This window comes from Osmia lignaria, chromosome 3 (assembly GCF_051020975.1).
Source record: "Osmia lignaria lignaria isolate PbOS001 chromosome 3, iyOsmLign1, whole genome shotgun sequence".
NCBI lineage: Eukaryota > Metazoa > Arthropoda > Insecta > Hymenoptera > Megachilidae > Osmia > Osmia lignaria.
Window position 1 is genome coordinate 12,273,401 of NC_135034.1, and position 13,130 is coordinate 12,286,530.

General features: G+C 31.5%; 5 protein-coding genes across 14 annotated transcripts in view; 1 reads left to right on the top strand and 4 right to left on the bottom strand.

The window, feature by feature from the left end:
* Window positions 1-549: 549 nt before the first annotated feature.
* On the bottom strand, window positions 550-3,864 carry LOC117610716 (rab-like protein 6). Of its 2 annotated transcripts, XR_004582998.2 has the most exons (7): window positions 3,736-3,864; window positions 3,184-3,384; window positions 2,629-3,113; window positions 1,762-2,549; window positions 1,195-1,696; window positions 872-1,123; window positions 550-790 (listed from the first exon to the last, which is right to left on the bottom strand). XR_004582998.2 is itself a non-coding variant. In XM_034338424.2 (6 exons), the coding sequence occupies exons 2-6, from the start codon at window positions 3,308-3,310 to the stop codon at window positions 923-925; spliced, it is 2,103 nt and encodes a 700-aa protein (XP_034194315.1). In that variant the 5' UTR covers window positions 3,311-3,384; window positions 3,736-3,863; the 3' UTR covers window positions 550-922. The 2 variants fall into 2 exon arrangements, 1 of the variants encoding a protein (XP_034194315.1); XM_034338424.2 differs by having other exon boundaries at window positions 550-1,123; window positions 3,736-3,863.
* Window positions 3,865-3,940: 76 nt separating this feature from the next.
* Window positions 3,941-6,649, bottom strand: Smyd3 (SET and MYND domain containing, class 3). Of its 4 annotated transcripts, none has more exons than XM_034338425.2 (8): window positions 6,504-6,649; window positions 6,253-6,399; window positions 5,774-5,815; window positions 5,386-5,627; window positions 4,990-5,294; window positions 4,601-4,880; window positions 4,369-4,531; window positions 3,941-4,299 (listed from the first exon to the last, which is right to left on the bottom strand). In XM_034338425.2, the coding sequence occupies exons 2-8, from the start codon at window positions 6,378-6,380 to the stop codon at window positions 4,089-4,091; spliced, it is 1,371 nt and encodes a 456-aa protein (XP_034194316.2). In that variant the 5' UTR covers window positions 6,381-6,399; window positions 6,504-6,649; the 3' UTR covers window positions 3,941-4,088. The 4 variants fall into 4 exon arrangements, with proteins under 4 accessions (XP_034194316.2, XP_034194319.2, XP_034194317.2 ...); XM_034338428.2 differs by lacking the exon at window positions 6,504-6,649 and adding an exon at window positions 5,952-6,020 and having other exon boundaries at window positions 6,253-6,392; XM_034338426.2 differs by lacking the exon at window positions 5,774-5,815.
* A 155-nt stretch (window positions 6,650-6,804) lies between these two features.
* Surf4 (Surfeit locus protein 4) lies at window positions 6,805-8,934 on the bottom strand. Of its 4 annotated transcripts, none has more exons than XM_034338444.2 (3): window positions 8,728-8,934; window positions 7,363-8,037; window positions 6,805-7,268 (listed from the first exon to the last, which is right to left on the bottom strand). In XM_034338444.2, exons 1-3 carry the CDS (start codon window positions 8,776-8,778, stop codon window positions 7,182-7,184), a joined length of 813 nt encoding a protein of 270 aa, XP_034194335.1. In that variant the 5' UTR covers window positions 8,779-8,934; the 3' UTR covers window positions 6,805-7,181. The 4 variants fall into 4 exon arrangements, with proteins under 4 accessions (XP_034194335.1, XP_034194336.1, XP_034194337.1 ...); XM_034338445.2 differs by lacking the exon at window positions 8,728-8,934 and adding an exon at window positions 8,588-8,721; XM_034338446.2 differs by lacking the exon at window positions 8,728-8,934 and adding an exon at window positions 8,455-8,593.
* Window positions 8,935-10,033: 1,099 nt separating this feature from the next.
* On the top strand, window positions 10,034-11,077 carry MKP-4 (dual specificity protein phosphatase MPK-4). Its single transcript, XM_034338433.2, has one exon. It carries the CDS (start codon window positions 10,034-10,036, stop codon window positions 11,075-11,077), a length of 1,044 nt encoding a protein of 347 aa, XP_034194324.1.
* A 420-nt stretch (window positions 11,078-11,497) lies between these two features.
* The window catches only part of LOC117610724 (uncharacterized), a 63,385-nt gene continuing 61,752 nt past the window's right edge, over window positions 11,498-13,130 (bottom strand). For 2 of the 3 annotated variants that reach the window (XM_034338450.2, XM_034338449.2), the window contains 2 exons: window positions 12,793-12,968; window positions 11,498-12,067 (listed from right to left, as the gene is read on the bottom strand). In XM_034338450.2, coding sequence (XP_034194341.1) covers window positions 11,666-12,067; window positions 12,793-12,968 — 578 coding nt within the window. In that variant the 3' untranslated portion in view covers window positions 11,498-11,665. Of the gene's footprint in view, window positions 12,068-12,792; window positions 12,969-13,130 lie in introns of those variants that run through there. The other variant, XR_004583000.2, reaches the window with a different exon arrangement.

A 13,130-nucleotide genomic window follows, 5' to 3' on the forward strand; every position in this document is an offset into this window, starting at 1 on the left:
GGTTCCGCGGCCGATTACATTTAATTATTTCTATCTGATATTTGTTAATATTTGTTTAATTATTATTTTATATTTTACAATTGTTTACTAATCAAATTATTGTTATGTCTACTTAAATTGCTTACTTCTTTAATTTTCGCGCGGGTTTCTGCCTTCAAGAAACTCAATCGGTAACTTGTTGAGTAGTTTCAGCCGTTTTTGTATAGATAGCGCTGGAATCGAGTTAAAAAAATTTTAATTTATGGCGGTCTTTTCTAAAATAGTAGAAATGAGTAGAAATGTTTCAAATAAATAATAAATTATCATATAATATGACAATTTTTTATTTATTTATGTACATTTATTAACACGAAGCTGTATCGATAACATATCGTGCCATAGTATAATATGTATATGCGACAGAAAATAATTATGTAACATTTCTTAATTACTATATTAATTTAAGGTAAATTGTTTTATTTGTTAAAAAAGTATTCAACAATAAAAATATCAATATTAAAATATGATGTTATTTACTAAATATTTTTGTTCGTAAAAAATAAAAGTATCAAAGTAAATAGCTCAAATATAATCAGCTGTAATTATTTTGAAAATGCAATGATAAAATGTTTATGAATTTGAAAAAATATACATTTTCATGTTAGATGCGAACGGAATGCTAATTTAAATTAAAAATTTCAGATTGAAAATCACTTTACTAGAACTTCTTTGTTATGATTTTTAACGTTATTTTACCATATAAAGAATTTCAACAAAATTTTTACATGATATACTGCTTGCTTTGAAGTATCTGCAAGCATTAGTACGTAATTTATTTCTTTGACAATTCAACGTTAAAGATCGTTCAATGTTAACATTTTACGTGCCTTACCAGAAGTCAGCGTTACTAATTAGTAGTACGATTAAACAATATTTAAAACTGCTATATTGCTTCATAGGCAACATCAACACCAATTCTAGTAACAGAACCATTTAGAAATTCTTCAAGTTCATCGCGTTCTCTATTTTCATCCTTTGAACGATGTAGCGAACGTTTCTTTTTTTTTTCTCCTTTATCTGTTTTCTCCTTATCTTTTTCTTTATCTTTAGATTTTTTCTTTTTCTTTTTTTCTTTGTCTTCCGTCTAAAATGAATTTAATACGATATTATTACAGAATAAAATTAGATTATAAATACTTTATAACCGATATGTACCTTCTCTTTGTGTTTTTTCTTTTCTTTTAGTACAGGACTACCACCATCAGAACTCATATGACGTACACTGGTATTATCGAGCAATTCTAAATGAACATTAGAACTTGTTACGCTAACATCTAAACTTTTGTCGCTCAATTCCAGTCTATCTTTTCTAGTACTATTACTGCTCACATCTTCCCCGCCTTCAGGGCTTTGTCTCCATTTAGAATCTCGTCGGAGCCAGCTATCAAACGCATCAGAATTAATTTCCGGCTGCTCATTTACATCATAGTTGTTAGATATTTCTATTTCTTGATCTATGGATGAAACAGAATCGCGTTTCACAGTTTGTCGTAATTGTTCCGAATTTATTTCCGTATTTGATAATGTCTCGCGTTTGTGTTTCTGTTTGCTCAAAGGATTTTCAGCTAATTTTGGTTGAATAGGAGGTGTTGTCTCATCAGCCGATGATAAATCGTCCTCGTAACCAGCAACCAAAGGATTCGCCGTTTCAATGTCACTGTTAAAGAGAAAAGAAACGAGTACATGAAAATTATAGAGAAATTTAATACAATTCCGATGTACCTTTCAGTATCCGCTTCTTCGTGTTGTACTTTTTGTGGCGACACATGACTGTTATCTTCTAGGAACGATCGATCTAAGAGCCCGTCATCCGGTATAAAATCTTCAACACTAGTGAGTGGTACGTTTGCACTTGTACTGTTAACATGTATTCCTTTGTCTATTTCATCTTCCTTTTTATTATTACCAAATATCTTTGACATAAGAGATTGTGATTTATTAATAGAATCTCTTCTATCAGAATTATCATTTAAAAGTTCAGTCATTTTAGGATCTGTCTTTGAAATATTTTGTACAGCCGATAATGCCGATATCGTCTGCGAATTTCTAATAGGAACTGCTTGATTTTCCAAGGTATTTATAAAAGTGTCCTTCTTTGGTGGTGATTTTAAATCTATGCTTTTAACTGGAATAGGAGTTCCACCTCCTATAGGTCCAGGCATGGAAATTGATCTTTTAACTTCAATATTTGTATTCGTATTACCATTTGAAGATAACATATGATGATTACTCAAAGAAGATGTGATATTAGGGACTAGAGTGGTGGCAGAAACAGAATCAGCAAGGGCTCTTCTTCGGTTAACGAGATTATCCAAGAATTTATTATAATTGGCATCGTCGCTATCCTGAAAGAGGTCGAGTTCCTGTACTGTCAAACGTGTTTCTTCCTCATTGGTATCAAGTTGTTTTAATAACGTTTCTCGTTGCAGTTGAAGAAATGGAAGATTAAAAAATTTGTGCAAAAGTTTTAATCCAAATCCATTTCTCATAGATGATTCTGCATATCTCACCTGTAAAAAATAAAATATTGTTAGAAGTTACAAACACACCATCTCAAATACTAAAAACTAATAACAATAATAAATTTACTTGTGCTGTTCTTTCATGTAAAGAATCAATAAAGTATGTTACATGATCTGATGTAACCGTTCTGTGATGCGCCATATCACAATGATTTCCTAAGACAATCACTGGAATATGACTAGGAATTTTTGGAAGTTCTCTTTGTACATAATCAAATGTCCAAGATTTTGTAATGTCCATCATAATGATAACACCATTGGTCCCTTTATAAACATCAAGAAACTCTGCATCTAAAGCAGGCTCCTCAATAATATTCTCTGCAGGTGAATTATCCATTTTTAAACCTTCTAACTTTTTTCTACGTCGACCTTTATCTACAACATCCCAAACTTCAACTTTAACAATATCATCAGTAGCTTTATAATTCCATTGAATGCTAGTCACTTGTATTTCTTCTGTTGGTATATATTCTTCTATAAATTTTTGGCCCTGAAGTCTATGAAATAGACAAGTTTTTCCCACATTTCTATCACCCTTTACAATAATTTTCACTAAAAATAAAATTCTTATCATTTGAAGTACATATTTTATTTTCATTCAGAATTAATTTAATATACTCACTATTATATTGTACACCTTTAGCAAATTTTCTTTGCAACGTAGTTGGCATAGATTGATGAGCCGGTCTAGGAGATACATTGCCAACTCCATCTGATTTTCCAGCTAATCTTTTAAATGCAGAGAACATTGTACAATGTTCTTCCACTGAGCCAATAATAACTTAGGAAAATATGTTTTCCTTAATAATTTATGAACAAATATCTAAATAGAAAGCATACAAAGAAATTAAATTCTTATCTTAAAGAAATATAAATTTAGCTAATATAATAAAAATATGTGTAACTTATATAAAACTATGTAAAATATATCTCATAATGTAAAATGAAACATATTTTTGAAACAATAATAAACATTCTAAACTATAAAATCTATGAAATTATAAAAATAATTAATTAAAATAATAAAAGATACAAACAAACTCATGTCAAAAAACGAATTGACATTAACTAATACTTGCCATTATCGTTATAATAAACATTATAATTTTTATAAAGAATGTAAATTTTGTTTTAATTTTGCTTAATAAATTCTGGAATACAAATTACTACTCACCACATGTTATTTTAACTTTTTCATGGATAAAAATTCATTTAAAACACATAACCGATCTAATAAAAGTTAAGCAGCTGTCACTTAGCCAGCTGTATTTTTTTCTCATAATGTTGGTAATAACATTTAAAATGAAATTTTAAGGTTGGTAGTAATGAAAATGATATTTTAAATGTTTACAATGTATTGTTATACTATTATGCTGTTATATTTCATAGATTAACAAGAATGACTTTTCTGTTAGGATTAGAAATTTCATTTTTGTTCAATATTAGAATGATTTACTATAAATTACATATTGTCAATAATATTATATACAATTATAAGCGATTAAATGTAAAAAAAAAATACATAATCTATTTAAGTCCTTCTATAATAGCCTGATAAAGAAGAGGTTTCAAATTTTCCCGAATTAACGTATGCTGTTCTCCATGTGTTATAGCCAATATTCCACTTGCTTTCTTTAATGTTTCAAGAGCTTGTTTTGGCTTTTCTAAATATAACTGAATCTTTCCTATCATAAGGTATAATAGTCCAGTCAATGGATGAATCTCTCCATAGTACACTCTGAAAAATGAAATTTAATATTATTTCTTATTCACTAATTTCATGAATTTAGAACACATGTTTACTAACAAGTAACCAGTAATTAGTTTCTTAGCATAGTACTCAGCTTCTTCCCAATGTTCCAAACTTATAGTAGAATCAAAAGCAGTTTGTAAAGTTTGTACATGTTGTAAGTTTAGAGAATGTAAAACGTCTTCTTGTTTTTCGAGGCACATCTTACTTACATCTAAATCTAATTTCTCTTATAAGAAAATGATATGTCTTCCACTAAATGCATAAATGTAACTATTAGAAAGGATACAAGCCATGTTTTTCATGTTCTGTAAATGGTGTGCTGTAAAACTAGATACTTCATTAAAAGTTTCTTTAAATTTTTCTGATAATTTTGTGTTACATTCTGAACAGTTATCTATATCAAGAAAGCAAGGATTTTTACACAATTTATTTGGACATACAGCTGCTTCTACCATTGGTTCTGGTTCTTCACATTTTTTGCAGTTACACCAAAAATAATATGAACTTTGCAGTTCAGTACGCCTCTCTTTTGTTGTTTTAAGTACATCAATATATGATATCCTTATCTATAAATATGCAGTTACAGTTACAGCATAGCTTTACAAAATGGTATAATCAAAATTATCAATACAAAATTGTGATACAGTACTATAAGAAAGGAGATATTAATATTACCTGAGACCAATCTAAACATGGAAGATCTTCTATGGTTCTAATATTTATAGTAGTTCCCTCAAAGGTAGCTACAGCATTAGGTACACAACTATGGTCCACAATAGAAGGTGCCAGATAAATTCCAACACCAATACTATTCATATCCAAATCAAATATATTAAAAGAATTAATACAAATTCTACCATAAATACCCATTAATTCTGCAGAATTTAGAATAGGTCCATCTCCAAGAAATCCAAACAAAACACCACAGAGAAACATGAAATGTTCCATTTTCTTTTCATCTTTCTTTATATCAGAATAATCTAACAAGATAATGATTTATATATTACTTAAAAGTCAACATGTGAATAAATTAAATGTTATGTATATTTTTATGTAATACAAAACACTTACGGGACATTAAATCCTTAAATTTTCTAAATTTAGTTTTACTGTAATATTCTATTTCATCACCTCCACCTTGATTTAGCTTTATAATTATACGTGCCATAAGTCGTGCCATATCTGGCACAATTTTTGGTGAAACTCTTTTTAAATTTGCACATTCTGTGCTATGAACAGGCCAAGAGCCTTGTTGACAAGACTGGTTACAATAATAAACATATTGGCAAGCAGAACATCTGAAGAGTTTTCCACTAAAATAAATGAAATTAAAATATTATTTCCTTTGTACTACAATACATTTATTAAGTGGTACAGTAGTTTAAAATATTTCTGATAAAAAGCAGTGAGAAAAACAATTATCCAAGCTGAGCAATTTTTTAAATTATTAATAGCATACCTTTTAAAGCAATAATCGCATCGGTTAGTTCTATGTTTTGAACTGAGAACATAAGCAAATGGTTTAGAAGTAAGAATAGTAGTTCCTTTCTTTATGGGATTGTTATTATTACTCATCTTTAACAAAAGTCTTATCCATTAGTAATGTTTAATTTTAACACAAGCGTGTATGTACATACATTTAATTTACAAACACTAATAGAAATACAGATGTAGAGAATTATAACATATTGGTTCCATCATATAACCTAAAATTTTAAATTACACAGTATTGATTAAACGCTTCACATTATCAATCCGTTTTAATGCAATTAATTGAAAAATAGAAAAATATATTAACAATAGGTATTAATAGTTTGTATGAAATTAACTTAATAAATACAAATTAAACGTATGCAAGGAAAGCAATCTAAAATGTATACACACACATATTATATACATATATATATATACGTGCATAATTTTGTATAAACTTATTACCTTTGTAAACAATGATCACATCGTTCGTTATGATATAAGGACCGTAAAACATAAGCAAAGGGTTTTGCAGTTAAAATGGTTGTTCCTTTACTAACGAATAACCCCTTGTGTCTGTTTTGTATTCCCATTGCTATTTAAAGTTATTTACTGAAAATAAGTTTTTAATAGTATTAAACGTTATTAAATGAAAAATAAGAATTTTAAATATTTCTAGTAGTTTACTACTTTGATCAGAGAAATGAGGCACTTACCTACTACATGTATTCTGAGCCCAGTTTACTTTATTCTTAGAGGAATCTAAATTTAGAAACTACTAGTGATTAATTAAAAAATAAAGATTATAGAAATAATTAACAATGAGAATCTGAAATGGAGTATTTATTTACAATAATTTAATTGTATAAAAATCTTGCAAATTTGATATTTTCATTTTTGTATTTTTTATAAATTTACTAATGTAACTTAACTGTAATTTTGTGGAAGAATACATTGACACATTAAAATCATGCATATAAATTCGACTAGGATGTAAGACCAAAAATGGAGAAAAAGTTAAAAACACACAGAAAAAATATATTTTGTTTTTCTTGACCCAGTGTCTTATGTACAATGCCACTATAAGCGATATAAATTAGTTTTGGTGCTGTCTTCTTTTTGTTCATGTCATAATGTCATTATTCTGGAGTTGCATTTTTAATCCCATGTATTTTAATTTCTGACATCTTAAAATATACACTTTAGGTTCTACTTCAACAATTCCTTTATCCAAATTGAATAATTCAAAATGAATGCATGTTACAGTTTTTATCCAACAAATAATAAACTTATTGTAAACTTGATTGAGCATACAGGGGAACAGGAATGGGAGACTGTTTTTACTTAATGATCATGATAATGTAATGATGAACATTTAGGTGATAACATGACATCTACCATTCTTTTTTATGTTCATCCATGGAAACACCTCCAGGACCTAAAGAGACTATCATTAGAAGGCCACCAATCACTGACAATGTCTGCAAATAATCAGGTTTATGTTATACATTTTTTCAGAAAAGTGTAGGGTAAATGTTGAATACTTAAGAATATAATATTTAAGTGAATTATTACCTGAAAGAAATCATATTTAAGGAAATCCCGAAGTGCTTTATATTCTGGAATGCTCCACCACGCGTTGTGATAAAGATTAAGGGCAGATAACAGTAAGACAAGTAACAATGCACTGAGTTTAGTCTTATATCCAATAGTTACTAATACCATTAAAATACTTCCAAGAATATCTTGCATGATTTGTAGGAAAGATATTTCAAAACGAATTAATGTGGTAAACATAAATGCCAATAAAATTCTTCCAGCTAGTTGCAACAGATTTTTAGGTTTGTTATCCCCAAGACTTGGTACACCAGCAAATAATGATCTCCCTTCTACTCTTGATTCGGCCAAAACCAGAAGAAGTGCTCCTATTAATGCTAAGTTTCTAAATAGGAATGTTACATCCCACAAAATGTTGTAAGCTAATGTCTGCAAGACCACTATGAAGAATAAGATTCCACAAGCAATGCTGACTTTCCATCTTCCGATAACCATTACACAACCACCGAGTTGTCCAATTAAATTAATCAAGACAAACATTGTAGCTAAGAAGGTACCACAATTCCAGGTATTGTTCATAAATTCTTTTTGTTCTGACCATTGAAACCACATTCTCAACCCATCTTCTAGAAATGTGGCTATAAGGCAAAGTCTTGCAAGTGTTGGCAATATGTGTTTTCCATTACGGATTACCTGTTATTGCAAAAAAATAATAATAATTATAATGATGTTTCATGTATGAAACATCTTAAAATTATCAATTAAACATTTTGCATACTTTTTTCAAAGTTCTTTGGTGTCATGTAAAAGGGTCAAAATGGGTTTGTGAAAAAAGTAAGAAATATATGAAATAAAAACTGAGTATTAGTAAATAATTAAAAAAAATAATAATAATAAAAATTAATATTCTTCACGTTTTGCTCAGTTTTTATTGATTCGATTTATTTCAGTTAAACTACAAGAGACCTTATAAAAAATATATACTTATTTTATTCTAAGATATATTGTAGTAGTAAAATAAAAGATTTGAAAGCATATCGTTTAAACAATTAATCACAACTCGGAGAGACAATAATATTCGTAACATATATTTCTTTAATGATGCATAACCTTTAATTTCAAGAATATAAGCTATGGTGTAGGAGAATCTTCAACGCTTAATTATGTTAGAAAAATCTTATTGTTTACAAATAATCAATAAAAGAAGAGATACAAATTAAAATATGCGAATGTGTATAGCAACCGTGTCACGATGACGTTGACAGGAGTACATACACCTGTACTCCTACAGGATTTCTGTCGATCTTCTATCACGAGTTTCTTCGCGAAAGCAGTATTATTCATAAAAGAGAATAAGTGGAGCACAATGGCTCGTAAATTCACCTGATCAGCAATTTCTTCTGCTTTTGAGATCACCTCCTGCGAGATCAGCATCTTGTTTTATTTAAAAACCAAAAAATACCCATACACTTACATTAAACACACGTGCGCGTACGCAAGCAGTACCGATAGAATAGAGAAAAGAGTAGACAGAGATAGGGAAAGAAAGGGAGAGAGGGAGAAAGTTGGAGAAACACGGAACCGGGAACTACAGTAGCTCCATACGACAGTGTGAGCGATATTCTTACAACTTTTCTAAATGATGTGGAGATCGAGGTATCGCGTCATTTCCGGCATACGTGGTCGAACAACTTATTCCGTAATCTTTTCGAAAGCGTATAAGTATCATACTTGAATGATATTTCATTTTCGGAAAGGTTCATTTCATTCTTTGTACTCTTTCTCTTCCTCAAAATATGCCATATCTTATCAATAATTTTCTTATTTTAAATATACCATTAAAGACAATACTAATTCGTATTTTCACAAAAACATTTAGTTAAGGAAATGTTTGGTCAGTTTAATTAAAAAATTACGACATCAATATACCTTTAAATGATACCGCAAAACATAAATTTTAAAATAAATAAATCAATATCATATTTATTAATGGTACTAATAATAAAATAGTAAATATAGGATCAGTAATAAAAGTAATAAAATATGTATGGTCAAATTTATCACTTTAGAACTGCGCCATAAAAAATGTCATGATACTGTAGAGCCATCTTGCTTGTGCCCCGACAACTAAAATCAGTGTTTCTTGGTGTTTTTATTGAACGTGAGGTGTTTGTGTTTTTTATTCTCTTCTATGTACATGATAAAAATAAAGAAAATGAACATTCATATTCAAAATATGGTAAAATGCAAGACAAATACACGCGGCTATTAAAGAGTTTAAATTTTAACGATAGCAATACAATTTTTTTCGTATTCCAAAAGCCAAGTAAATTTTCTATAAAAAATGTTGCACTTAACATTCATTTCTCATATTATTCAGCTATTACTTATAAAATTAGTTCCATGATTCAGAGTACAACAGTTATTTACAATACGTTTAAACGAGGTAATAGTAAATATAATTTATAATTCAGGCATATTCCATATGTAGAGTTTGATCAATTTTGAAAACTCTGTGTTCTTTTTTTTTTCTGACCAAGTCTATTGAATTATAGGCAAGTTTATGTTGTATTTAATTTGTTATATTTTATAAAAATCATTATATAGTTTATGTTGTAACTGATAAAATAAAGTAGTTACAATTAAAGTTGCATGCCGTAGCTTTATTTTTTATTCCAGAGTACTCAAGATGGCACAGGAAGCTACTAATAAATTAATTAGAGAAGACTTTGATGCAGGTCCTTCGAGTTACACCGAAATTATTCCTGGTCTATTCCTTGGAAATCTAACAGCTGCTACAGATATTGAATGGTTAAAAGAAACTAAAATAAATTACATACTTACAGCAGATTCTTGTCCTTTACCTAGGAAGATCCAAGAGCTTTTGCCAAACTTGACTATAAAATATATTCAAGTTACAGACATGCCACGAGAAGACCTTTTAACTCATTTTGAAGATTCTTACGAATTTATAGATCATGCTTTACAATTAAATGATAAAATATTGGTACACTGTTATTTTGGTGTCTCTAGATCAGCTACATTAGTTATTGCATATTTAATGAAAAAGTATAAAAGGAGTTTCTCTGATTCATTTGAAGAGGTCAAAGGAAAGAGGCGCTTCGTAGAGCCTAATGCTGGTTTTCTAGCACAATTGAAACTTTACGAAGAAATGGGTTTTGGAATAGACAATACCAGTGTACATTTCAAGATGTATAAATTACAAATTGCAGCAGACAAGGTGAGAAAGGCAAAGATCTTACCACAAACTTGCACAGAATTGATCAAACCAGATCCAGCTCTGGCTACAGTACATCCAGAGCCAACGGTCTATCGATGTAAGAAGTGTCGAAGAATCGTGGCTAGTGCCAGCAATATTTTGCCACATTTACCAAGAGAAAAACAAATCTGGAGACACATAAGTTCAAAAAGATCATCCAAACAATCAAAAGTTTCGCGCGATCCCGTAGAACCGTCGAAAAGAGAAGAACAACAGCCTGTAGAATTTTGTACTAAAATACTGTTTGTGGAGCCCTTGGCTTGGATGCCTGACATAATTCATAATGTCGAAGGGAAGTTAAATTGTCCGAAATGCGGTACAAAGTTAGGCTCGTTTAGTTGGATAGCGGGCAGTCAATGTCCATGCGGTAGCAAAATAGCACCAGCATTTTATTTGGTTCCTTCGAAAGTGGACTGGAGCAATGCCGTACAAAACGTGCAAGTAACTGTATAATATTAAAAATGTATTTGTAAATTTAAGGACTTTTGGACGGACGATATATGTATATATACATATAGACATTTTTGAACCTTTTTACGTGGTTCTAGATCGTTTACCATTGTAACGAATATAATACGTGTGACCAATATTATACGTATGAAGATTCGTATTCTACTTTCGTGCCAATATTGATATATTATGTACGTACAAGTAATCGTTATTTTGTGATTGTAATTTTAGATGTTTCTTATCGCGATAAGTAAAATATCGTTCTTCCACGATTCGATTCTTATATTCGTATATCTTCCTTTTTGCTACGATTAATGTACCGAATTTGTAGATTAGAATACCAATGTATGTATATGTATATTTCTTGTATCAGTGATATAATACATTTACCATTTTTATCATTTATTAAGCTACTTTAGTTCTACAAAATAATATTACGAGTTATTTTCGTTACCCTGTATTTGGTACTTACATTAGATATTTAGTTTCATGTAACCGTAATTCGATCGATTGGTCCTTTGGTATATATTATTCAATTGATAGTTGGTACTTGTAAGTTGAAAATATTTGGTGATTTATGAATAGACAGAGTTACATGCTCGCGTGCATGGCAGAGTAAGCGGTTCCATACGGATGCGTTCTAAATCTCAGAGCATTTAAACTATTTATCGCTGATCCTTCGAGTCCACTATGAATGTCTGTCTGGTGATAAGAGGGTAGATTTACGTTTGCCAAATTACCATTGATAAATCCATGGCAACTAGTAGTTTGCATAGAGGCGTAATGTTGCGATGTTCTCCAGTATTCACCGTAAGGATACTGAGCAACTTGAGACGTTTGCAAAGCCTCTGTGTTATTTTCTTGCGTATGCGTTACTCTGACAGGTCGCAGAGGTAAAGTGCTTTCCATTTCTCTGTTCGAAGATATCCCTCTATTAATGGCAGAACTTCTTTCGTTTCGACGAAATTTGGCGCGCCTGTTTTGGAACCATACCTGCGAGGATAATTTCGAGATACATGAATTAATTATAAAGAAAATTTGAATTGGATCGCTTAAAAAGATAGACGCGGTTGTCTTGTGTCGCATTTGTTGGAAAGGAGGAATTAGCTGCAAAGACGAATGGGGAGGAGAGGAGAGGAGAGAAAGGAGAAGGGTTGAAGAGCGTGACGGCTGCTGGCAGGCACACGGTTCGCAGACGGACGGGGCGAATAGACAGATATTCGCGTGAGATGTGGCAGACGCAGCTTTGGATGGATCGACACGAGCAACGAAAAGTGTGCTTCGCTGCACGCTTCTGTAACAACTATCGCACACGTGCTGGATACGCAACGTATCATACGCAACGTCGTATGCCAAGCACAGATGCTGCTGAAACGGCCTAACTATCCTGGCTAAGCTAATCATAGCTTCTTGCCCTGACAACCTGTCTCCTCCGATTTTCTGCCTAGCTGTCCACCACCTCCACCCTCCTTCTCTCTTCTTCCTCATTTTTTTCTTTTTACTTCCCTCCCTTCTGCACCCTCGTCTGCCTTCCTCTCTACAGCTCCATTGCCGCTCCATTGCCCCTTTATCCGGCAAAATCTCAAAGAACACACATGTGACCAACTCGGCTCGTCACCGGTCAACGATACTTTTTCTGACCGCCACGACTCCGGTCTCTTTCACCAAATTAAATTCATGTTTACGCTTCCTCGTAACGAAGACGATAATGGGATTACCTGTACTCTGGCTTCAGACAAAGACACTCGGGTCGCGAGTTCTTCCCGGACAAAAGCGTCAGGATAATGCGTCCTCTCGAATACTCTCTCCAAAGCGGCCAATTGTTGGGCCGAAAACGTTGTTCTGCTTCTTCTGGGTCTTCTGCTCGCAGGTGTCGTGGAATTCTCGGTACAATCTGTAAATCGCAATGTTACGAGCCAGTTTAAATGTTAAAGTTCAAGCGGAACGGTTGAAGATGCAGCCTGCGATAAACAGCAGTAACACAGGTCGAAAAAAGAAAAGGGTGCAAAGAAGAGAAGAACGGTGCAGGCGTGGTTATTCTTGAATGACTCCACTG

Excerpts from the sequence above, each read along its gene's own strand:
- LOC117610716 (XM_034338424.2), bottom strand. The coding sequence starts at position 3,310 with ATGTTCTCTGCATTTAAAAGATTAGCTGGAAAATCAGATGGAGTTGGC. Across the intron at positions 3,114-3,183 it reads TAAAGGTGTACAATATAATA|TGAAAATTATTGTAAAGGGT; the intron begins GTGAGTATATTA and ends TTTTATTTTTAG. Across the intron at positions 1,124-1,194 it reads AGAAAAAACACAAAGAGAAG|ACGGAAGACAAAGAAAAAAA; the intron begins GTACATATCGGT and ends AATTCATTTTAG.
- Smyd3 (XM_034338425.2), bottom strand. The coding sequence starts at position 6,380 with ATGGGAATACAAAACAGACACAAGGGGTTATTCGTTAGTAAAGGAACA. Across the intron at positions 4,532-4,600 it reads GAACATGAAAAACATGGCTT|ATTTAGATGTAAGTAAGATG; the intron begins GTATCCTTTCTA and ends AAGAGAAATTAG. Across the intron at positions 4,300-4,368 it reads AAACTAATTACTGGTTACTT|AGTGTACTATGGAGAGATTC; the intron begins GTTAGTAAACAT and ends TTCATTTTTCAG.
- Surf4 (XM_034338444.2), bottom strand. The coding sequence starts at position 8,778 with ATGCTGATCTCGCAGGAGGTGATCTCAAAAGCAGAAGAAATTGCTGAT. Across the intron at positions 8,038-8,727 it reads CAGAAGAAATTGCTGATCAG|GTAATCCGTAATGGAAAACA; the intron begins GTGAATTTACGA and ends TTGCAATAACAG. Across the intron at positions 7,269-7,362 it reads TTAAATATGATTTCTTTCAG|ACATTGTCAGTGATTGGTGG; the intron begins GTAATAATTCAC and ends GATTATTTGCAG.
- MKP-4 (XM_034338433.2), top strand. The coding sequence starts at position 10,034 with ATGGCACAGGAAGCTACTAATAAATTAATTAGAGAAGACTTTGATGCA.